The sequence below is a fragment of the Pristis pectinata genome, chromosome 5 (genome assembly GCF_009764475.1).
Source record: "Pristis pectinata isolate sPriPec2 chromosome 5, sPriPec2.1.pri, whole genome shotgun sequence".
NCBI lineage: Eukaryota > Metazoa > Chordata > Chondrichthyes > Rhinopristiformes > Pristidae > Pristis > Pristis pectinata.
Window position 1 is genome coordinate 57,431,362 of NC_067409.1, and position 24,148 is coordinate 57,455,509.

The 24,148-nt window shown below is 39.4% G+C and overlaps 2 protein-coding genes across 3 annotated transcripts; one reads left to right on the forward strand and one right to left on the reverse strand.

The window, feature by feature from the left end:
- Positions 1-3,206: 3,206 nt before the first annotated feature.
- Positions 3,207-6,291, forward strand: dlx5a (distal-less homeobox 5a). Its single transcript, XM_052016448.1, has 3 exons — positions 3,207-3,574; positions 4,309-4,493; positions 5,644-6,291. The coding sequence occupies exons 1-3, from the start codon at positions 3,241-3,243 to the stop codon at positions 5,956-5,958; spliced, it is 834 nt and encodes a 277-aa protein (XP_051872408.1). The 5' UTR covers positions 3,207-3,240; the 3' UTR covers positions 5,959-6,291.
- Positions 6,292-15,856: 9,565 nt separating this feature from the next.
- Positions 15,857-20,189, reverse strand: dlx6a (distal-less homeobox 6a). 2 transcript variants are annotated; one of them, XM_052016499.1, is made up of 3 exons: positions 19,901-20,189; positions 19,016-19,209; positions 15,857-16,105 (listed from the first exon to the last, which is right to left on the reverse strand). In XM_052016499.1, exons 1-3 carry the CDS (start codon positions 20,187-20,189, stop codon positions 15,857-15,859), a joined length of 732 nt encoding a protein of 243 aa, XP_051872459.1. The 2 variants fall into 2 exon arrangements, with proteins under 2 accessions (XP_051872459.1, XP_051872460.1); XM_052016500.1 differs by lacking the exon at positions 19,016-19,209 and having other exon boundaries at positions 16,083-16,105.
- Between the last annotated feature and the right edge of the window lie 3,959 nt (positions 20,190-24,148).

Consider the following 24,148-nt stretch of genomic DNA (forward strand, 5'->3'; position numbering starts at 1 on the left):
TCTCAGAAGCCTCCACGTCCTTCCACTAATGCAGTGACCGGAACTGCGCACAATACTCCAAATGTAGCCTAACCAAAGATTTGTACATCTGCAACATGACTTCCCTACTTTTATACTCAGCACCCCAAACAATGAAGGCCACGCACTTTCTTACCGCCCTATCTACCTGTGTTGTCTCTTTTAGGGAACTATGGACTTGCACCCCAAGATACCTCTGTACATCAGTGCTCCTAAGGGTCCTGCCATTTACTGTATACTTTCCTCTTACATTTGACCTTGTCCAAATTAAACTCCATCTGGCATTTTCAACCCACCTTTCCAACTGGTCTATATCCTGCTGAATCCTTTGACAATATTCCTCACTATCCACAACTCAGCCAATTTTCATGTCGCCTGCAAACTTACTATTCAGTTATACATCCTCATCCAAATCACTTATATTATTGCAAACAACAGAGGTCCCAGCATTGATCCTTAAGGAACACTGCTGGTCACAGACTCCAGTCAGAATGACTCCCCTCCACCACTCTGTCTTCAATGGCCAAGCTAATTTTGAATCCAATACACCAGGTCTCTGTGGATCCCTGTGCTGTAACCTTCTGAATCAGCCTACCATGAGCCTACTAAAGTTCATGCAGGCAGCATCCATTGCCCAACCCTCCTCAATCATCTCCATTACCTCCTCAAAAAACTCAAACAAGTTTGTAAGACATGACCACCCACACACAAAGTCATGCTGACTATCCCAAATAAGTCTATGCTTTTCCAGATGTAAATCGATCCAGTCCCTAAGAATCTTCTCCAGTAATTTCCCTACCACTAATGTGTGGCTCACCGGCCTATATTTTCCTGGTTTTGTTTCTATTTCCCCACTCCAACCACTTACCGCCACATCATTTACAATAACGGCAAAACTGCAATAAACTCCTTCTACTGTTAGTTTACTTTCTGCTTAAGAAACATAAATGAGCATCTTTAAGAAGTTCCCAACCTGGACACTGTAAAGCCATTTATACGTGGGAGAAGAGGAGGAGAGACAGTGCAATGCTACACCTCAAGAATTTTCAGCAGAAAGGGAAACATGTAAATCACCACCATTGAGAGATATTTAAGTATCTGTGATACTTTCAAAGGTTCACGGTTGGAACTCACGGAAAGCTGCAAATCACAGCTTGATTCTTCAGGGAAAGGCGAATTTGGGGCCTTTGAACCCTACTGTGCCATCGCAGAGCCACATTAATTGCCAGTGAAGCTTTATCCTTTTGCCTGCCTGGAAGCATATCACATTTCTTTTATTTTTAGCTCAAAAAATGTGTTTAAACAACTGTAAATATGTTTGGCTTTCCTGAAAATACGCGATTTAGTTAAATAACTAAACTGAGTTTAAACCTTAACCGCAATAACTTTACAGTAGTTGGTAGATCTTGTGTTTTGACGTTAATATTAATTAAAGGCAAAATAGCAGATTGGTGATAGGCAAATGCAGTTTTTGATTCCTTAACTTCAGCTCTAAGCAGGAAGAAAAAATAAATTGAATTTCAAAACCACAATTACTGAAACTGTATACTCTAAAAGCCTCAATGTTTTCATAATCGCATTATATGTTTTTTAATGCAACTAGTATGTTTCTCCCCCCTCTGATGCTGCTTGACCTGCTGAGTGCTTCCAGCATTCTTCATTAATGTGGAATAGTGCTAGTTTAAATTGACCATAAAACATGTTGCATTACAGATGATCGTTAGATGGCGGTCTAATCCACATAGTTCATAACATATGGGCAATAATTCTGTTAGCATTCTATGCATCCAAATACAAGGAAGCATTTATTTTGTTTTCGTAAATTTGTTCCAACAGAACTTAAACAAGTATGTGTCCAGCTCGATCTTTATTTTACATTGTTAGAAAGCGTGAGTCATTTTTCGTGCGCATCTGTGTATGTATGTAAATGCTCCAGTTTATTTTTCTTGAGTTGCAGTAAGCCAGCATCGTTACTGTTTTAAAAAGAATTTCGAATGCACTCTTCCAACCAACTTCAAACATTTGCTGTCACTTGTTCTTGACTCAAAATAGTGAATGCGGTCGACATGAGTAAATATCTCCCTAAATCCAGTCTGCAACATTAACTAACAGAGCAGAAAACTTCTGTAAGTCAAATAAACTTTTGCTGACCTAATAAATGCACTACAGAACTCTAAGTCGAAAATTTAATAAAGTCAGATTTTTTTATGTCTCAACGATACTTTCGGTAAAACCAAAGGCGCCGTTGATAGTGGTACTAAAACTGACATTACATTTCTCATGAACCCGGAGCGAGCTAGTAAAGGAAGATCCCGCCTTACTTGTACAAACATACACGTGTAAACGCTTTGATTGTTACCGTCTTCCAAAAAATATAGGTGCACCTTTTGCGACTTTTGAAGTCCAGAGAATGAAAATCGTGTAACACGGGGACTTCTAGAGAACATGCATGTTTATTGTGTGTGCGTGTTCGCGTTCGATTAAATTACCAGTTTAAATGAGTAATAGGTGGTCTGGAATTTTAAACGCACTTTTATTACCATGTAAATTGTAATACTATCCTGCAAAGAAACCAGTTGTGAATTATAACTTTACATAGGGATACGTAAACTCTTGAGACTAAAAACTGCTGTATCATGTCACTCAAAGCAACCGATTCCAATTCAGAAAATGTCGTGGCTTTAATCGAAGATCCGACGGCAAAAATAAACATCAACTCCAGATTCTGCTGTTGTCAATTTATATTTTAAAATGTTAACTGACAACCAGCGTGGCAGGGAATTCAGATCTGGTTTCCAGGAAAGGCACTAATGCCAACGGCCCGTGGTGAAAGCTGCCTTTGTTATTAGACATCGAACTGTGATGCTATTTACCAACAATCGCTGTACAATGGGTCCGTACTTTGTATTTTGAGTCATATGTTGTTTTGTGTCTAAGAAACTTTGAGCATGGTGTTAAACAAGTTGAGCGAGTTAGGGTGTTACTGATGGCTGGTTGCTCTATCCAATGGAACACATCCATCTAGTGCGTAATAGCGCAATTAGGGACTTAACCAAGACTTTGCTGTGTCTCAGCCACAGTCTGCCTGATTCCCTGTAGCACACACAGCCATGTCTACATAGATTACTCCCATTCCCTCCCCCCCCCCCCAACACACACAGACACACACACATTCGCACAGACAAACACAGAGACATTGACCCACCCTCCGCTCCCAGGGCTATGACAGCAATATTTGATCGCAAGGTTCCCACCATCCGGACAGATCAGCAGGGCACTTACCAGCACAGCATGCACCACCCGTCGCAGGAATCGCCGACTCTCCCCGAGTCCACGGCCACCGATACGGGTTACTACAGTTCAGGCGGCTCTCATCACGGCTACTGCTCGCCCTCATCTTACGGCAAAGTTCTCAACCCCTACCAGTACCAGTACCACGGAGGAAACGGCTCGGCCGCCACTTACCCCGCCAAAGCCTACCACGACTACAGCTATCCCGGCCATTACCACCAGTACGGCGCGTACAGCAGGGCACCGCCAACATGCAACCAGTCAGGTATGGAGCCATTTTTCACAACTTCTCCACTAATTCCTCTAGCACCTCTTGTTTGTTCTGGGACCCACAGAAATGTCCCCCCCCCCAATATAACCCCTACCCCGGATCCATCTTCAACTATTCCTGTCTCCGCCACCCCTTTAGAGGTTTTTTACCAGCTCGGCGGGAGCAGAGTGAGCTTTGTAAATACGATTCCCTGTGGGATTTTCGCAGGAGACTTGGGGGAGAACGTCAACCGCCGACCTGTCGAAATTCGTGGCAGTTGAAAAGATAGAGAAATGTAGGCAGTTTATGGCACATGTATAAATAAATAGCACTTTCCTACTTCCACTTTCGGCTTGTTTGTCTTCAGCGAAGTGAAAGTGTCGGTGTTTGCATCAAATGGAGCAGATCGTTCTTTTTGCTGGCGGTAAATTCATGCGGGGGGACATCAGCTCGTTATTTTAAAAAAACAGGACGTGCACAGAAAAACAAAATGACTGCATGTGAATGGGATGTAAATTGTGAATTAGAGGTTTCTCTCTCTCTCTTGCAGTTTTAACCGACGGTGAAATCCCAACCCGCATTCGTTGAGCCCGCCCGGAGTCCCAGTGCAAAGCGCCCTCTCTATTTTCCGGGGCATTTATTCTTATTTTATGCCCCAGTCCCCGCTGCAGAGTTTATTTTGGCATTGTGCTGGTGAGTGCGTTTCGTTAGGATTTTGCAAAACTAAAAGTGTGGGTTTTCGATTTCAGATAAAGAACTTGCCGAGCCCGAGGTCAGGATGGTAAACGGGAAACCGAAAAAGGTTCGAAAGCCCCGCACCATCTACTCCAGTTTCCAGCTCGCAGCTTTGCAGAGGCGCTTCCAAAAAACTCAGTATCTGGCGCTGCCCGAGAGAGCCGAGCTGGCGGCATCACTGGGGCTCACTCAGACCCAGGTAAGACCAACGATCCCAGCAGCAAACACAACAGCATTTGGGATTCCAGTACTTCACCCGGCGAGTATATAATACCGCCGAGTCAGGGCCACATTGGCGAACGCGCTCCAGTAGAATCGGCGGCATTTGTGCAGGTCTTCGCCGCTTGTGTGCGTTGTATCAAAGAGAATATAGAAATCCCAGATTAAACAAGGGGCTGATCCTGCCTACGCAATGGCAAACATAAATCTGCGGAAGGCAAACAAAATGTACATCTGTATGTTTAAATGTATGGTCTGCATTTCGCGCGACTCGACTTCCTTCTCATTTGGGCAGCAGTGTTTGTAACATCAGCCATCTCTCTCTCTCCTCGCCTCTGTTCATGTGGCGAGGGTGTGATAATCCCGTACTGTATTTCCAACTCGACCGACGATTAAAAACTCTTTCAAATTAAATACAACTGTAATTTTAGTTATCAGAATCTTAATTTCACCATAAGTGGTTTGGAAATCACATTACATATTTTGAACGCGATGTTGCATTTTCAAAAAAAGTTGAACATGAAGTTAAAAAGCTATTAAAGTTTCCTCGCGAAGCATTTCTTAAAAATACCAAAGCTCCTGGTGAAGGGCTTCAACAATACAAACATCGAAAGGGTGCAGGATAATTTACTTGGGTACTCTTCAATCTAATTTTGTGCCATTGGTCTGCCTCGGTCCTTTGCTTTTTTAAAGTATTGCTTATAATAAAATCGCTGCCATGAATTCGGCTCGAGTGCGCAGGCTAACTGGGCCTCGAACAAAATAACCTCAATTCCGGAGACTAGGTGGTGAAGAGCAGTCGAAACTGCTTTAACTTATATCTAAAGAAGCAGGCAAGCAATAAAGTAGGTGAGGCGGAGAGAGACAAATTGTGGCAGTTGCACGCCTGCTTTTAAAAAAAAATTGCTTTATTGGCTTGCAATGAAACCCCTAAACAGATAATTTCTTCGATATTTGCATGCAATGTAAACTGCCTACTAAAGGAATGGATGCGAAGATTTGCCATTAGACTTGAATTGTTCAGGCAGCCCTCTGGGAATAATGTACAGCGGGCAGTATGAGCCCAGCGTTTGCTTTATGGCTGCTTTGTGATCAGTTAATTAATTAATTATTGTTATTTGCTTTGACAGGTTAAAATATGGTTCCAGAACCGAAGATCAAAAATCAAGAAGATCATAAAAAACGGGGAGATCCCTCCAGAGCACAGCCCTAGTTCCAGTGACCCCATGGCCTGCAATTCTCCTCAGTCCCCTGCTGTTTGGGAGAGTCACAGCTCCTCCAGAGTTGTCCACACTCATCAAACCCCCAGCCACAACCCATCCCCCGCTGGCTACCTGGAAAACACCGCTTCCTGGTATTCAAATCCCAATTCCATTAATTCCCACCTGCAATCTGCAAGCTCACTACATCATCCACTAGCTTTGGGATCTGGGACTATTTATTAATCTGAAATACATTCCAAAGTGGATTGATTATGACCGACAAACAGTGGAGGTATACAAAGAAATGCACATTTTGTTCAGTCGGAATCCAGAGAAACTAAACTCTCCACTTGAGTGATATATCTGACACTGTCCACTTGTTCGGTATATTTCGGTTCTCTACATTTCAAAGAGGAAAATTGGCTATTTTCCCATTGGACTTCAGGGCCAACTTGGACACTGTCAAAGGTGCCTTTCACTTCTAGGCTATGACCCCCAACCTTACTGGACTTTTCAGTAATATCTATTCTGTACATACGTGTAGATAGTTGGATTAAACTGTATATTCTGTTTAAATAAAATTATTGACCCTTCAGACAACATTATTGTTGGAAGCTTATTTCATACAAATTGTGTGGTCAGACTATTATGTAATTAACAAATGCTTAAGTGTAAAACAGTGTTCAAAGAGTTTACTGGGAAATTAAAATGGAATTATATATTCATCGACGACTTTTAGTTTGCAAGTAAGCGATTAAGTCGTCATAATACTAACTGATATACTAACTGATAAAATACTCTCTTGGACTTGAAGAAAGGAGTAGGTCACGGGAATCAGAGCATGCAGAGACAAGATTCAAATGAATGAATTAAACTCGAAGTAGTGTTCAGATGTTTTCCGTTCCTATTTTTACTGTAGGGTGAGTTCCAAGTTTTGGAGATAACTTTAGTCCTTCTTTAAAAAAAGAATAGACATTTCGTTATTTTCTTGCTTTATCTCCTCTAAACATTACTAAATCGTGATCAAATTGAGTCCCGGTTCAACTTTCTGAGCCTGTCATTGCACTCTCCCGCAAAAGTATTAGAAGTGATATAAAAAAAGGATAGAATAAATGATTCCTACAGAAATCTACATATAAACAGATAGATCACGTGTGTAATTTAGAATAAGAAAATTGAAATAAAATGCACCGGCTTCATCACTATGCTAAGTAACCGTGCTGAGTTACGTGCTTAAAATTAAGATTATGTTCAAGATGAGTATGGAGTTTTGAAAAACTGTGTTATCGCTTGGTCGGGCATGCATCCTAGAGATACGTTATCCAAGAACCAAGGCAAGGTGTGAGTAGCCATGATATATATTTCGAGCGGGAATGATGCTTTTTAATTCGACTTCGTATTCGTCAGAAGACAGATAAATATTTTCATTGCAATCTTCTAATAGCGAAAGAGCAAAACGTCAAAGATTAAGTTGTTGCTGGTTCATCGTCCTCCTATAATCGCAAATATTATGCTTTACGTTCTTAATCCGATTCAGCAAGTTCACACAATTGTACCGAATGTGACGTGTTTTGAGAGTAATTAATAACTTATCTCTAGAACCAATATCTGCAGTAAATTGATCTTAAACTCCCATAAGGTTGAGCTGGCGTGACTTTTTAACGATTCCTATGAAGAATTATTGGCAGTATGCTTGTTGGAGATATGATCACCCGCGTTAAAATATCCAAGCTTTCGTTTCCAATGCTGGTGTTCTTTAAATCAATTAATTTAATATGGATTTTGAAGTTAACTGAATGCGGGTTTTGTTCTTAGTTCGTGTAATCATCTAAAGAAACCGCGCAGTTATTAGCTGGTTGTGTAATGTGAGTTAATTCCATTTTATGTGACGACCCACCAGCAGATCAAATCGGTACAATGATGACAAGGGAACGACGATAAACTGAGTCAACTCACAGATGCAATGGAACTTTATGTCATAAAATTGATGGTCGCTTACATTTTGTTATTTACCGGGCCTATACTTAACAATGAGGTCCGAACAGATGTGTTGCGCAAGGGAAGCGCTGACGACTTGCTGTTAGTAACAGAGTAGAGCAAAGACTTGTTGTTAGGATTCCGTAAAGATGTAAATACTGTATTGGTTTTGCAATTTACCCATGACTGCTCTGTCTTGGCGGAGAGCTGGGGATTGGTTGGTGGTGGGGCGAACTAAGTGAGACCTTTATAATATTGAGCGATTAGAGAAGGTACAATTATATTTTTGAGAGAAATATTGTGCATCCTCAATCGAGCATGCGAAGAGTAAATAATAAATGAGTAAATAAAATAAATTAGGAAAAAATAAATAGTGTAAACATAACATTATTAACAGCCCTAACCTCGCCTGAGGAGGTGGATGGGAAATATCAGTACCTACAATGAGATCTCCACCTATTAGTAGATATATAAATGCATTTCACAAGGAAATAGTAGGAATCAATGGTATTAGACCCGCCTGAATTTACATTTATGGGAATTGTTTTTTATCGCAGAAATGGAAGTAACACAATCATAAGAATCTAGCCGAATTTATATTATCACTAAGCACATATGTTTTAATTAAATTGTTCAAGCACATCAATTTATCAGTGAACACTATATTAAATAGAAGATGTCAAAATCGGTTTGCAAACATGGATATCTGCTATTATGTGAAGCGATGAAGGATAAGATTGAAAAGCGTCCTTCGTGCCTTAAGGCAATGAAGTAGTTTAGGTGGGACGGGCTCTTGCCGCTGGAACTGGGTTGTGTTCATTTTTCTCTGGTAGCTGAGCTCTCCCGGAGACTGGCTCACAGACTTCCCGCAGACTTTCTTTCTCTTTGTGTTGCCCACAATTAGCAGCTTTGAGTGGCAGAGAGGAGCCGAGAGGGCGGCAGTTAAGATCACAGAGAGCCGCATTCCTGTGGGTGCAGGCCGGCTCCAGAACAGTGCTGCTCCCAGCCACAGCCCGACTCAACCAACACACGTTTGATTCTTTAGAAAGAGGATCTAAAAATAATAAATGTAACTATTTTCGGGCGCGGAACCTTAACTACATACAGTCCTATGTGTGCATATAGGCGCACATACAAAGAGAAGCACACACGCATATACACATGCAAGCAATGTGAAGACATATCTATTGTAGACACGTCCACAGATACTCAAGCGAGGCACCTGTACATGCGAGAGAAACGCTGACAAAGGCAAGAATAAATGACCACGATTGCTACATTTCGTCAAGAACTCACAGGACAGCACATGCTGCGCAAATAAACGTACAATGTACAAAAATGTTTCTCACTTATTAGCGGTTTAGAACTACTTATGTATTCGAGTCCTTTTTTTTAAAGTGGGCTGATGTCTCCCTGCAAGGATTCACCTCCAGCAAAAACAGATCATTTTTTGTTCTTTTTAATTAGAGTGGGTAAACACGGTATGGCTTCAGGGAGCTTTCACTTTCCATCGATGCATTTTTCAAATGGTAACGTATCTAGGCAAACAAAATGGAAATATGCGATGGAGAAACATGAGTGTACAGACGTTGGCGTCTTTAGTCCGAGATTATTAACCCTGGTTTTTGCGCCTTTCTACAATTACTGGGATTTGGGATCGAATTAACTTGTATTTTACTACTACATTGTAGACGAGGGAAAATGAGTAACATGCAGTTTGTTGACGTTATTCTATCCGTCCAGCAATCGAAGCATTAAAAGCTGTCAAATCACAACCCCTTTTAATTGTTAAACTGCATGTCCAACGACAAACTTGGCTTGCTGTAATTTGATACGGCATGCAACGGCAGTGTTTAATGCTTGTGAATGCGACTGTAAGATTTAAGTATCTAAGAGTTACGGCATTTTACACATTTTACAGCAGGAAATACAGCTCCGTCTAATTACTTTCATCGTGCATCGTGCAACCACAATCCACACTACGTCGTTTAGTATCTTAATTGTTTACGGGGTGCGAAGGGGGTGGGGCGCGTGCTTTAGTGTGGGTCTTTTTCAAGCAGACTCCGCAGGGATGGACAGAAATTCATGGAAACGTTAAAGCCTCATCTCCAACCGTTTAGAAACCAAGCTTCTCTTCAACTCGTACCCTATAATCATCTGTGCATTTTAACTTCAATAATAGTTGAACATGTGTTCGCATTTGAAACAAATAAATTTCTCTGCAGGCATTCAGATAGCTCTTAATAGGGAGTAACAGCATAAAGGACTTGGCAGGGAAGTGGTGTGTGTGTGGGGGGGGGATTAATTTATTAAAATCTTCACATAAGGTGCAAAGAACCATCGGATTATGAATGGAAGCAAAATGCCTCGATGGTGTTTTTGCTGCTTTTCATGTTCTCATTTTATTTCTGTTTTCATTTACATTCTTTGGTGATTTCTCCCTTAGTTGCGTGTTGATGCTTGTGATTTTTTTAATTTGCTGGTGACTAAAAAGGTTTGTTTCAAGATACATATTTAAAAGTATGAATTATTTAGGTGGCAACGTTTCTGAAAATGCTGAGGAATGTATCATAGACGTTGGGATTTTTTTTCCTGGGCGGCATCCTGGATAAATGTACTATAACTTCACTAAATCGTCGTACTTACGAATAGGAGATAAATTCTGTGTGGAAGTCAAGACGGGAGATAAAACTAGAAGCAAATCCCCAACTTTCGAAACATCTTGACACTAAGCCAGTTCCTAAACAACAACGTGTTCCAATGTTCACCGTTCATCAGACAAGGGTTCGATATTGAGAATTATTATATTGTGACAAACGGCGTCCCATCTTTCTTCAAGACACGTGAAAGACGCCGCGCACAAACATTAGCTTTCAGAACCGATCTAACCAGGCCGACGACTTAAGCGGTCAGCGACCCCGACGTGTGGAAAGACTGCAGGATGTGTCGTTTGGAATTTAAAATATATTAAAAAAAGTTATCTTTACCAATTTGTCCATCGAATCAGGGAATTAACTGCTTATATTTCAAACGTCTCGCATGTGAACAACATCAACAAACCGATGCATTTTGTTATGGTTTTGCAAATATCATTCATTGAAACTTTATTTTGCTTAAAGGGACGCTTTGATTAGTGACACTGGCACTGTCCGACACGGTTAACGCACACGTTCTCTCGTGAACTGCGGTTTGCATTTGTCCTTTTCATTCACATTTGTTTCTCTCTGCTTTTCAACTGCAATTTCGCCCGCTGAGAACATGTTCGATTAACATTGTGCGTTTTCCACTCAGCAGCCATCTGTTCTGTGCAAATAACGGAGAAAATAGCCGGACTGGACATTTGCAGTGCAGTAATAACTTGTAGTAATTATCCCCCAGTCTCGATTAAGACGTTATTATCATAATCTAGACATTCACAATTGCCTATAATTTGCAAAGATGCGCCTCTTCTTGATTACAGCAGTTTTATCAACCTAGCCATCCCCAAAATACTGACAGTAATAACAGCTAATTTTGCTGGCAATATAAGAAGTAGCGGGGTGTGCAAACAATTTCACACCTGGGTATGCTCACTCAACCGGTGCAGCTAAAGCTTCTGCCCGGTTATACAGTACAAAGATTTGGTTCACAATGTTCTTTGATGGAAGGTTGGAAGGATGTGTACTTGGAACAGACATGCCTGGCAGGTGTGAAACTCGCTCTGTATGTATAGTTACGTATAGTTATACATTAAAAGAAATTTCATGACATGTTCTCTCGACGAAGGTAGGCGAGTTTATGCCTGAGGACAGGGGAAAGTATTTGCGGTTTTGTGAATGATTCGGACTTCCTGCTTGACGTTGATCACTTGTGGATGTGTATTTCCTCCGGACAACAGGACTAAACGTGGTCAAATGGACGGATGGAGTAGGTTGAATGACCTTGCAAGGGATGAATTCAATGCAGAATGTTTATTGAATTATATGTTCTGTTATGTTGCGGCAACTTGCATTGAATATGTTACTCCAAGGAAACCTAGAGAAGACAATCATTGAGTGCCCAAGTCTGTCTGCCTGTGTATCTATCTATCTATCTATCTATCTATCTATCTATCTATCTATCTATCTATCTATCTATCTATCTATCTATCTATCTATCTATCTATCTATCTATCTATCTATCTATCTATCTATCTATCTATCTATCTATCTATCTATATGCCTGCCTAATTGTGTAATACTCGTATAATTTTCAAGCAGTACGAAAATGACACAAGCAGCTGACAACAGGAATGAGATATTACAAAACTTGGCAATGTAGGTGAACAGAGTATTCTGTACAACTCTGACTAGGGATCTTGTTAACTACTTAAGATCTCGAGAAAATTGTATTTAATATATTTATTTTGATGTAATATTACTGTTATTACCATAGGATTTTTTCAACTACGCACATGGCGTGCTAATTCTTTCCTAACTTTTCCAGGTATAATTAATTTTTTTAATAGAACAGTGTTGTGGTTATGGTGGCAGGACAACAATCAGGCGTTGGTTATGTTGGTAGTAAAATCTTGCTTCTGAGGAGACGAACTGGAGGATTAAACCATGCTTTGCGTTTCGACTAACTTCTCCCGAGGCAGCTCACCTCGCTGGCCCGTTCGGCTTAAGTTATGTGGCGTGTTCGCTTTCAGAGAAGGCTATGGGATATTTTAGTGGGATTTTATTTGTGTCTGTGAAAGAGAGAGCGAGCGAAAGGGGGAGGGGGAATAGATTTCATATTTTACTCTTCAAGGCTGCAAGTTATCATCTTTGCCCAGTCCACATGCGGGATGTCAGGCGCTGTTGCATATTTGCTTCGCCTGCCATTTCCACCGCTCCACATCAGTGGGCGGTTCGAGGGTCAAGCGGAAATGCAACTTCAGCCCGGAAAAAAATGGTAAAATTAACTCGAAATTCTTGGGTGCGTTTTTTTTTATATAGAAGCAGACAAACTAGAGGAAATGGGATGTGAACGCTCATGGGCTGGCTCCCTACATCCCTTCAAATATCAACAAAAACAAGCAGCTCCCATTGCCTGTTTGCACTTTGTGATTTTCATTGCATCATTCATTTCCAAATACCTCCGAGGGATGAGGGGAACATACGTTGGGAAAAAGTATGTGATTCTCACAGTTCCCAAGAAGTACAGTTTACACTCGGATCCAGAAGTTCTCTGCGTGTTGTCTTTTAATTCTGTATCGGGCGCATTCACTTTGGGAACTGAGCAGTGGAGAGGGACAAATACACGTAACATAAGCACTTCTTCCTTCCTTGGGTTCGAGGAACCGAAGCATCTGCACCAACGCAGAGAGTAAAATGTCCCCCACATGCTTCCTCTTCACTGCCTCGTAAAACAGGCGCTGAACTCGCACTAACGTGACTGTTATAACAATACATGCCATCGACACAGGCTTGAAAGGCAGAGGGTGTCTGATCTTACGTGCAGATTTCACTTTATGCTTAAAACATGTAATCGAAAATCCGAAGTATGAAAGGGATACCAAATTGCTTTACTTAATTTTTAAAATGAAGACCAAACATTAATTTTAATTTGGAAACAATTATAGCCAAAGGCACAATAATATTCACAAATGTCGTTGGCCGATCTTCCTGATAAAAATATGTTGCATAACTTTTCACGGTATTGTTTTACATTTATTGTATTAGAATCCTTTACATTTACATAAATACACAATTTATTGACAATGTAGAGATGGATCTCAGATGTATATATAGAGAGAACTTGGATTAGGATATAACCTATGGCACATCTATTTCTCGCTGGAAGTTTCATTAGATTAATGATTTCATTTTGATCGCACACCTGTCATATTAAGATGTTCAAAACCTTTCCTGCGTCATTTCTAAAGGCATAGAATATTTGCCTACGGGATAATATTTGATAAGAGACAATGGCGAATATAGGGGGCGTGGCATCTCTTAGAAGAACCATATTTATGCCGCTAACACAGCGACAGATAAACAACACGTATGAGGAACTGATGGCCATTCATTCCATATGTTCAGCAACATGACTGTGGGGTCCAAATGGAAATACCACCAGAAGTCTTGGATGTGAAGCTGAAAAGTAAAAATCATGCTTGTTCTGTAAACGCACAGGTGGATATGCCTTTCTCCAGATGCGTTAAAATGTCAAATAGCTGCTTACGAGCAAAACCAAACTCATACCCAGTCAAATTCGATGCACTTACCCAATAAAGCATGTGCCTGATAAACTGGAAAATGTAATGTCTTTAAACCGTGACCTTAATACAAAATTTGCTCAGAATTATATCAAATCTGTTTTGTACTTAATTCGCTCCAGTAGTATTCTTGAATAATCTTGCTTATTTTAGTACTTTTTTCACCCCCCCCCATCAATCGAATTCTGTCTGAATTATTCCACAAATTTTATTTACTCTTTAAATAGTTGTGTAATTAAAATATGTGTTAAGATCGTTAAAATCAGGCATATGTTTTAATCGAATTATACGAGTGTAGCATTGTGCATGTTTTCTAGGAATTACATGCAAACTGTTTCTCCCGAACCACCGTTTGAAGTTCATTTTCTTTTGCAGATGTCTGTTTCTTTTTGCTAGGTCTACTGGATTGGATTAAAAAGCCCCTTTAAATGGTTTATGAATAACACAACGTTCTATTCTTTCTCTTTTGTTTCATTCTTCTTCTTCCTGAATTTAAATAACGATAGCTCTTTAGTATTAAAAGTGGAAGAAAATTACATGTAATTACCTTTGACTGTAAAAACGCTGTAATCAGCGGGCTACATCAAAAATTACCCTAATTATAGTCGCTTTTATGATGGTCTAAACCTTTCTCGCGAATAATACCGTAAATTGTACCAAGTATCAGCTTTAAATTGGACGGAGCTGCAGCTGGAGATTTTTGTTTAGTATTGATCGTGTTGGATTTTTACATTAGATTTTCTCAGTTCGTGAAAAGCAGTCAATATTGCCAGTGGAGTGGCGGGTCCATTAGATGAGATCAGAACCGTGGCTGATAATAGAGCTCTGTAATTTACTTCCTTGGATGCTCACAAGAACCAAACAACTATATATCGGTAAGTAATGATGGTTTTGTACATACTGCGAGTTATTGTCATTGTGGAGTCTTGGGCAAGTCTTTTCTCTGTCAATTGAGATCAATGGCCAAGTTTCAACGGCTTTCAATTTGATGTTTATGGATCCATGGTTACACAGCTTCTGAGGACTGAATGACCCATTTTTTTTCATCATTTGGTTGTTTCTACTTCAGTTAAAATATTCACTCGTGAATTACATTTTATCGTAACGACGACTTGAATGTCTACAAAGAGTGCGTTCGTGTGACTTCAAACAGTATAGCGGTTTATATTCCACCACTGTTGTCATTGTTGCAAAATAATTTACAGTGGATTTCCTGATGTTGCTTTAGACTCGAATATGTTGACTAAAGGTCGAAGCGTTAAGTGTGCTTATAACTTGTTATCGATAGATCTTCTGATGTTAACATAGTATATCTATGCATGGTGTTCTGATATTTTCACCCTGCACTTTCCCTCAAAAAAACGAGCGCAATTTTTTGAATGCAATTTGAAACCAAACATCAAGTTTTCCCTTTCAACACAGTATAGGTTTTACTAAGCGGGAATTATTACCAATGGCCAATGCATCCTTGAAGTACAATTCCTTACATGCACTTTTAAACAAAGTTAACCACAAGACACTTTGACTTTTTATGATTTATTACTCAATATGAAAGAAACATAAACCATATAAACTATGTACAACTAAAATTAAACAATATATACATACAACGTGTCTTTTTATCTGCTTCCAGTGCGTCTTAGCATCACCAACCTACGCCGTTTTAAAATCAGCATAAAATCTTCCATATTGCATTCGTATTTTGTGATCGTTGGATCTCATGGACTGTCTGGAGACAGTGGCGGCCTTTTTGCAATGTCTACAGTTACCGACCATTCCTCCTTTTTGCCCATTGCCAGTCCGATTTAACGTGGCTTTTAGCAACTGTAATCGTTGCTAAATCTTCCATTCAACATGGCGCCTGGGTATCTGGGCATTATCTAACGATGGGTTCCCTTTCACCCCAGTGAGTTCACTCCATTGAGAGATTTTGGCTTCGGGATGTTACATCATCTGTCTTTGCATGGTGTCTTGGTGGCTCGTGGAGTACCAGGGGGAATAGCCAGCCATATAACTGTTAGAGGTCATATTGACAGCTTTGGCCGAAGCTGAGATGTCCCACACTGGCGGGATGGCTGGGGAACGTGGGGAAAGACCAGCCGACCCGGACGCAGAATCATTCTCAAGGGGATTTCCGCCCTGCTTCATCAGTTTCTTAAACTTTGAGCGTTTATTCTGGAACCAGATTTTCACCTACAATAAATAATGTTTTTTGAAAAAAATGTAAATGCATGGCCTTTAAACAATGTTCAGTATCTTTGTTTACAGTTAGTTATGGCACTGATATTGAAATTTTAATATAGTATAGAAATATAATCAGAAACGATATTGTGAGCAAGACTGAAAAAGACAAATAACTGCATAAAAGCAAATGGTCGTTTTTTTTTACAAATAATTCCGCATAACGTTTTTCTGGCGGTTTCAGCTTTGATTCGTTGTTTAATTATCCCAGTGAGCGGAATATTGCGTCACTCTATGGCAATTAAATGGCATATAAAATGTTTCATGTTTTTCACCGATAGCAAAGAGAAGAATTTGTTTTGTGATAAGACAATAACTTATAAATTGAGAAGTGAACATCATGCAATCATTTTAATAATCTCTTACAGGTATTGTTTCCACGTGTGTGGATTCATTTGCCTATCTCCCAATACTGAAAGTAACATCCTGAATCTCAGGCAACATCGTATGGAACACATTCGTCAAAACTGCTCAATCTTATTGGCTTATTTAAACATGTTAAGGCCATATATTGAGCTCATATATGCGCCACATTCTTTCGCACCAATTAGTGAAAAGATAAAGCTCAGTCCGCCTAGCATTTCAATGAAGTTCAAATTCAACATAAGCAGTGGGATTTTAGAAGGCCTGAAAAGAAATGTTTATGCTTTCAACTCAAAGGCCGCCTGATTCCGACATGTAGAAATGAATTATGGTCATGATTACCGGTTTAATCAATAATATATAATTGCAATATTTTACTGTAGAATTAATATATTTTAAACGGATTTTAAACACACTGTGGTTCCATTCTGGAAGGGTAAACAATGGCGGACTTTTATAACACTCCAACAATGTTGCTTAGAGTGACTGCATGTCTACGGTTCCGACTTGCAGCATACATGTTTGCTGTTTCATAATTACAGACACTTGGTGGATATATATGTTATTGAATACGCAGATTTCATCCCTTTCCCGTTCATCCCTCCACGGATAATCATAAATGCTCTTTCACATCATAATTGTTTCTTGTCTCATCTCTGCCCACTCCACAATTCCCATCCCCCATTCTCCCAACATCACCACCGACATTCCCCATAAGAAGCTACAGTGACGTAGAAATTGTTTGTGTTTGACAGGCGGCTCAAAACAAACAAGCGTAATCAAAAATGTATTATGAACTTGACTGGTAAGCTTTATGTCTAAATACAGAGTGCGTTTAATCATCCATAAATTAAAAAAAATCATTCTAACTACTTTGCTTTCAAATGCTTTCAAATCTGGTGTATCTTAAGTTTATTACAACGAGCATTGCTAAATATATTGAAAGGTGACAGCCACTGGAAAAGTATTTAGTTAGATCCGGTAAAATTCTGACTGACGTCCAAGAAAATTAGTTTGTTTTTGCAAATTATAATCAAATCAGGCAAGTTAGCAAAGTGCGTGCACGTGTATCTTTACGATTCTGCAACGTTCATATCACCTTGGTTCGATCTTTAAACAGATACTTTAAAAATATGAAATGAGCCAGAAAATTGATTATTGGCGCATTTAAACTGCGTGAGACGTGAAATATTTAATTAATTTCCAATGAACAATACTCTTGAAATTGTTAAAAGTAAAACAATACCACCACGGAAATGAAGGAAAAATATCCCCACCTGTCAAGAGTCACTGTAATGCTTAATTAATTCAAAATTCTGTATATTTTTTGGCCTCCCACTATTCTCTGTCATATTAGTGCCAGCATTTGAAAGATGTCCCGGCAGTCGCTGTAAATGAATCAAGGGAGCCTATATTTAAAAAAAATCTGACCCAAAAGTCTTTACCAGAAAAAAAATCCCAAGATTGATTATCCAGGGATTAATTTTACCAACTTGCCTTGCTAAACGTATAGCTTAAGCTGATTTCTGAGCAAATGGAAAATCATAAATTAAATTGCATGATCCCAAGCATATGTAGAGCTATTAAGTGTTGGCACTTCCTTAACCCCTATATCAAAGAGAACTCAATCGACTTCAGATCTAGAAGGAACTGCAACGGACTCCTGCCAGAACGTACAGTAACATCCACATTCTTTATTATATAGCTTATTTTCATCTCTGACTCCCCCAAATGTAACAAAACTATCTTCAGAACTATTTAAATGTACTCCGGACGCTTTGGCCTTTTTGAACGAAAGAAAAGTAATATTTTAATATTGTGTGTGCTGTCATTCAATTGCATGTGGACTGTACATATGGTCAACTTGTGGTGAACAGACTTATTCCATTGTGGCTTTGCATGGGCTGCGCTCAAAACACCAAAGTCACAGGCAACAAGTCTCTTGCAGCTCTCCGCTTTTACAGTACAGCCAATATTTCTTCCTGAACAAACATCATATGAAGCGGGAGTTGCACTTCAAAAGGCAATCACTGTTGGGAACGTCGCTTAAATCAAGTTACATTTAATTGCCTTACATCAAAAGTATCCCGATAAAAGGTAAAAAAATACAAATTGTTGTGATGTGATTAATCTGATATTCGCTACACGACGAGAGCCACGTGGTGCTCTTAAAGCTGCAGTTACCATTTTGTTCTTTAGTGCGATCGTTTTAATGTAAGCTGAAACTATGCAGAAAGATAATTATCTGAAACTGAAAGGGCGACGTTTGCTGCAACTTGGACAATGTGATCAGAACTGAGTATGATAATGTTTATGTGCCGCACTTTTCGAACCATTTCATGCAGTGCAGTCGTAACACACTGCCTGCACTCTTAGTGAATACTCGTGAATGGGTTCTGTGAAGTTGGACCTTCATAGCATCTAAACGTAGCTTGAAAAATAAAAGGGTCACAGGCAGTGCTAAAAGTCAGATCTGATGTTCTTTCTTGAGTACTGTACCTGCGTCTGCGTGAGTCCCAGCGAAGCGGCCAGCTCGGCTCTCTCGGGCAGTGCCAAATATTGAGTCTGTTGGAAACGGTGATTTAACGCCTGCAGCTGCAGACTTGAATAAATAGTGCGAGGCTTGCGGATCTTTTTCCCTTTCCCATTGAAACGGATCTCACCGTTTTCAATCACTGTTGTCTTTTGTTGCTCTGGAAAACAAGCATATGCCGACATGTTCCACGGCCCTGTTCGCAGCTTATTCCTAGATCTAATTAAATGTACATTGCTCTGGAGTTTTTCTTCGGCGCTGGATGCATATTCCTTTATGGGCGTTTAAGGACACGAACAACCCCGCTAACAATTCCACCGGGTTAAAGTAATCTTTAGTTCCTCAACACACCCCACCCCCACAACCCCCTCCCCTCCGCCCCCGGCAAATTACAATGAAAAAAAACTTAACTAGTGGCTTTGAAATAAGTAATTTAACAGTAGGATGTATCAATTAATAAAATATCAGTTGATTGTAAATGCACATACATTGTACTCCCACTGACAGAGGTAGCAGCAATCTACAGTTACCCGATGATCAAAATGTGTATTCCATGAAATAAACGGACAGATATTTGAGCTATGCTTTGGCAATAACATCACCATTAAAATATCCCCAAACAAAAGAGCGTAAAAGACACACGACACGACAAATTAAAGTTTCAAACGAGAGACTACCAGAAGAGATTGAAGTAATGAAGTCAAACACAGAAGGAAAGTATCAATAGTCGAAACAAGAAAGACATCGGTTGCTGAAAGAGGAGATAATATTGTGACTCAAGAAGTTTTACGATTTAGTCAAGAAGACAGAAGCCCGAAAGTGGATAACTCTGGGTCTGGTAGAAGACTCACCTGCCTCGTCTAAACGTGTCTGGCTGCCAGTGTTGTTGCTGTGGTAGGACGGCAGGTAAGGGCTGTGATGAGAGTGACTCACGTAGGGATAAGGCAGGGGTCTGTTGTAAGTGTTGACGGCCGGGTACGAGCTGTCGTGCTGGTGTGAGTGTCCTGAGTGCAGGCAATGCACCGGGTAGTGACTGTGAGGCATGGCTGGAGAACTTTGCTGGGACTGCTGGCCAAACTCCATGAAAGCAGATTTGGAGTCCGGAGCTTCCAAACCGTCAGCCATCGTAGTCATGGTCATTATAAAAATGCAACCGAAAAAAAAACTCTTAAAAGCGAAATATCTCTCTTTTTCATGAAGAAGGTAAATCTCCCGAGGAGAAAGTGCGGGCGTGTTAACTCCTATTGTTTTTAAGTAGAAGGTTTTTGGACTTCCAAGTTGAGTGGAGGACGGATGGAGTTGAAGCAGTGTTTTAGTAGATTCTGCTAAAGTTAAGACTCTGCTTTCAGACTTGATGCAGATGCTGTAATGTGCCACAAGTCGAATGATTTGTCTCCAAAGGGCAGCAGCTTCTGATTGGTCATCTCTCTGCCTCGTCATCCTTCTGCCACTTCCACTGCATTCAGTAGATGCAGTCAACAGTGGGTTAAGCAGACTAACTTAAAGCATAGCCCAAACAACCTTTCGCAACATCGCCAATAATTGCTTTCGCTTTGCAAAGATTCAAAGAAATCGCAGCCCTCAAACCACATTGTTATTTCAATAGCACTGGGCCATAATACCGAAGGATAATACTGCTAGTGTCAAAGGATTGAATTTTTACTCTTTAGTCTTATATTTAATAAAACCACACGGCAAAGGCAACTTAAACATTATCCGTGCAATAACTAGGCAGAAGTCTATGTTCGTGCGAAACATTACGATAAATTAATCGATATTTTGCACTTCATATAACAATTTTAATGTAATTAGCGAGAGAACGAAGATAGTTAACTCAGTGGCCATAAAACGCTCCACTTCTTCCTGATGAGGAAACCCCAGCACTCTCAGTTAACTCCTCCCGATCCACGGGAATCAGAAAATGCGCTCCAGCTTGAAAGATATGCAAATTATGAATGTGGTTGGCGGTTTGGCAAATTTGAGTTAATACATGATTTAAAGTATCCAGACGTGCCTTACAAAATTAATTAGGTTTAAATTATGAATGGCTTGACTGTATTATCAATATAATTAAATATGTAACAGAGTGTTATATTTATTTTTGGATGATGTGTGTAGAGATAATTATGGGCCTACTTAGAAATACACAAAATTTATCTTAATTATTCTAAAATTGCTACAATGAATTTCCCCACAATTGTCTTGTAATGATTATGACCGCATTTCGAATAAAATAGTGGATATAGCATAAATTATCCTCTAATTATACGCTACTGTCGCATCAATTATCCTCTTATCAAAGTGGTTGTCTAACTGCAGCCTTTAGTATCAATGCTCATTTCACTATAAAAAGAACTTTATAACTGTTATTTATACGGTCTTTTAAATCGCATCTCATGGATGGTGGCTGTCCCTTTCCCCACGTTCAACTGAGAGTAAAGATTCTGAGAAGACTTGCTCAGAGGCAAAAATACAGAAGTCTCTATTTGCAGTTGTACACTGAAAAAGAAACTAATTCGGATGACATACAATTCAGATGGATTTTGCAACAATATCAGGCATTCGTCTAACGGAAGAGGTAAGGTTAATTTAAGTATTCTTTAGAATGAAATGCAAACCTCTCCAAACAATATTGGTTGGCAATATCACTGTTAATTGGAAGGTCAACTAGGTAACAACTCCTTCGCTGGTAACTCTAACCGTTTAAATAATGCATTAAAATATTAAAAGATTCCACCATGAATGCGACGTTGCAAATATGGAACAATATATATGTATGGCATGTTGAATGGATGGAATACAAGATGACTACTATCTGTTAATGCCATTACTTTATCGGGAGATCACAGCACGTCTGTCTATTCAGAGTCCTAATGTGTTGTTGTTTATGCGTTCACAGCTGCATTATAACATAGATTTTGCTAACTGTATTTTTAGCTTCGATTTCGTATTAGCACAAGAATTGGAAATATGAGCCGCTTTACACGATTAACAGAATTCAACATCGAGGCAGCATAGTTTGCCATGATGAGAGATCCTTTTCAACCCATTAGGTTAGCTGTCGATTTCGGATCATTTTCACGAAGTGAACAAACGGTTGATTTTTATCTATTGGGTTTCGGGCAGATCTTCAGATCAGTACAATAGAGACTGAAATAATACAGAGAAAAAAAACGAGTAAAGAAGGGAAACTTTAAGAGTGAAGACACAACTGCTTTCTTTATCTTTAACAAATAACCCAGGAAAGAGAGTTACTGAACTTTAAACAAAATGCAGGTTCTTTGTAAACTAACGGATAGTGCCAGGTACATAAAGTTAGCAATGCCCTGTGGTTCCTTATTAGGGTAAACAAAACATACTATTACACAGCACATTCCGGTATGATTTCTCATCACACTACAGAGGTACACTGAACTTCCTTGACTTTATTAGACAATTACATCATTATTTTAAAAACGTCAATTGAAAAATCAAATCATATTCTGCTTTGAACCGCAGTAATTAAGCAGAATTGTACTAAATTAGCAAATGACTCTTTTGAATGCTTTCAGTTATAGTACAGTAATTGTACAATATAAACAGCGAGGTGTTAGAATCATTACTTCGGCGCTGCATTGCCAGCAGCGATTTGCTCCCTTTAGCCCTTATTAAAGTTGCCATTGTCCGAAAAGAGATTCGTTGTCTGATGTTATTTCTCCCACTGAGAAGATAATTTGCATCGATGAATAGGATGGCAGCAGTTCAGAAGAGAATAGGGCTAAATTCTAAAACCCATGCGTTGTTTCACTGGCAGGTGCAACCGGACATTGTCATCCCGTGTCGTTACTGAACCAAATATTCAAATACTCTAACGCATGGCCAAATACATGCCTGATACATACGGCCGAATCATGAAAATGGATAAAACATGTCAAGAATTGTTCCACATAATCAGAATTATATGTGAAGCAGAAATGCATTTATCCTCGTTTTCTATTTCTAGATCTAATTTTGTTGTTAGAGTAACCGTTACAATCAGATCAATGATACTCGTCTCAAACCGCTTTGTCCCTTTGGATCTATAGCATAGAACAGGATAGCATTTTGTTTATACCGACATCAATGTATCTCTACGAACGTTCATATTTTGGGCAGCGTTTGAAATTGTACGGCCATTTATAATTTCCAGTTAATACTTTTAGGTGTATGGATATAATTGACCAATCGATATTTATTTGGGAACCTAGTCATTTTACACGTACAGGCCTCTTCTGGCGCACGTAACATCTGAAGATTTAATGGGCCTACACCCATTGTTATTTCCCGTTACCATCATACTCTTTTTCAATTCAACTGGAATGATCGTTAAACAGATTGAATGATAATGAGTTTAATGACGCCCGATACCAAACAAACAATTTCCCAGTTTCTGAAATTAAAGGGAAACGTTTACTTTAAAAAAATGCAAAAAAATAAAACATCACTTCAGTGTTGAGTCTTCCTCGTTCATTTGATCCTGGCATAGATTAGGTAGATCGGCAGATCATTTTCTAACTTGAATTTAGAATTATCCGAATCATGGTTATAGTCAAACATCAGAAATGAATGGAGAAAACTGAGTAGATTACATTGAGAAGCATTGGGGTTGTCTTCCTTTGAATAAAATCCATAAATAGGATGACGAAGACCTTGAAAGGAATCTACCAGCGTTTCACAGCTGCAGTATTTCGACGGAAAACCGAATATCAACACTACATATAGTTAGCTCATATAATTTTCTGTCACAACAATAATATAAACATTTAATTAATTAAACATTTTAACAACTTTGGAAGAGCCAGCTTTAATCTATACGTATTACGGAGAAATAAACAGACTGGTTGCTAAATATAATGCAAAGCTTTTAAACAACGTAATGAGTATAATATATTGCTGAACTGAATTTGTTAACCTGTGTATGCATTTATGGAAGAGCCTTTTTAAATCCAGTTAGAGGGGCACAATCGTCTAAAGATTCCCAACATGTTGCAGACATTATTCAACTGCCATTAGCAGATGCCATTGTGTTTTGGTTGACATTTAGGCGTTAGTGGCAGGAGCAATGCATTTTTTTCTTGGCA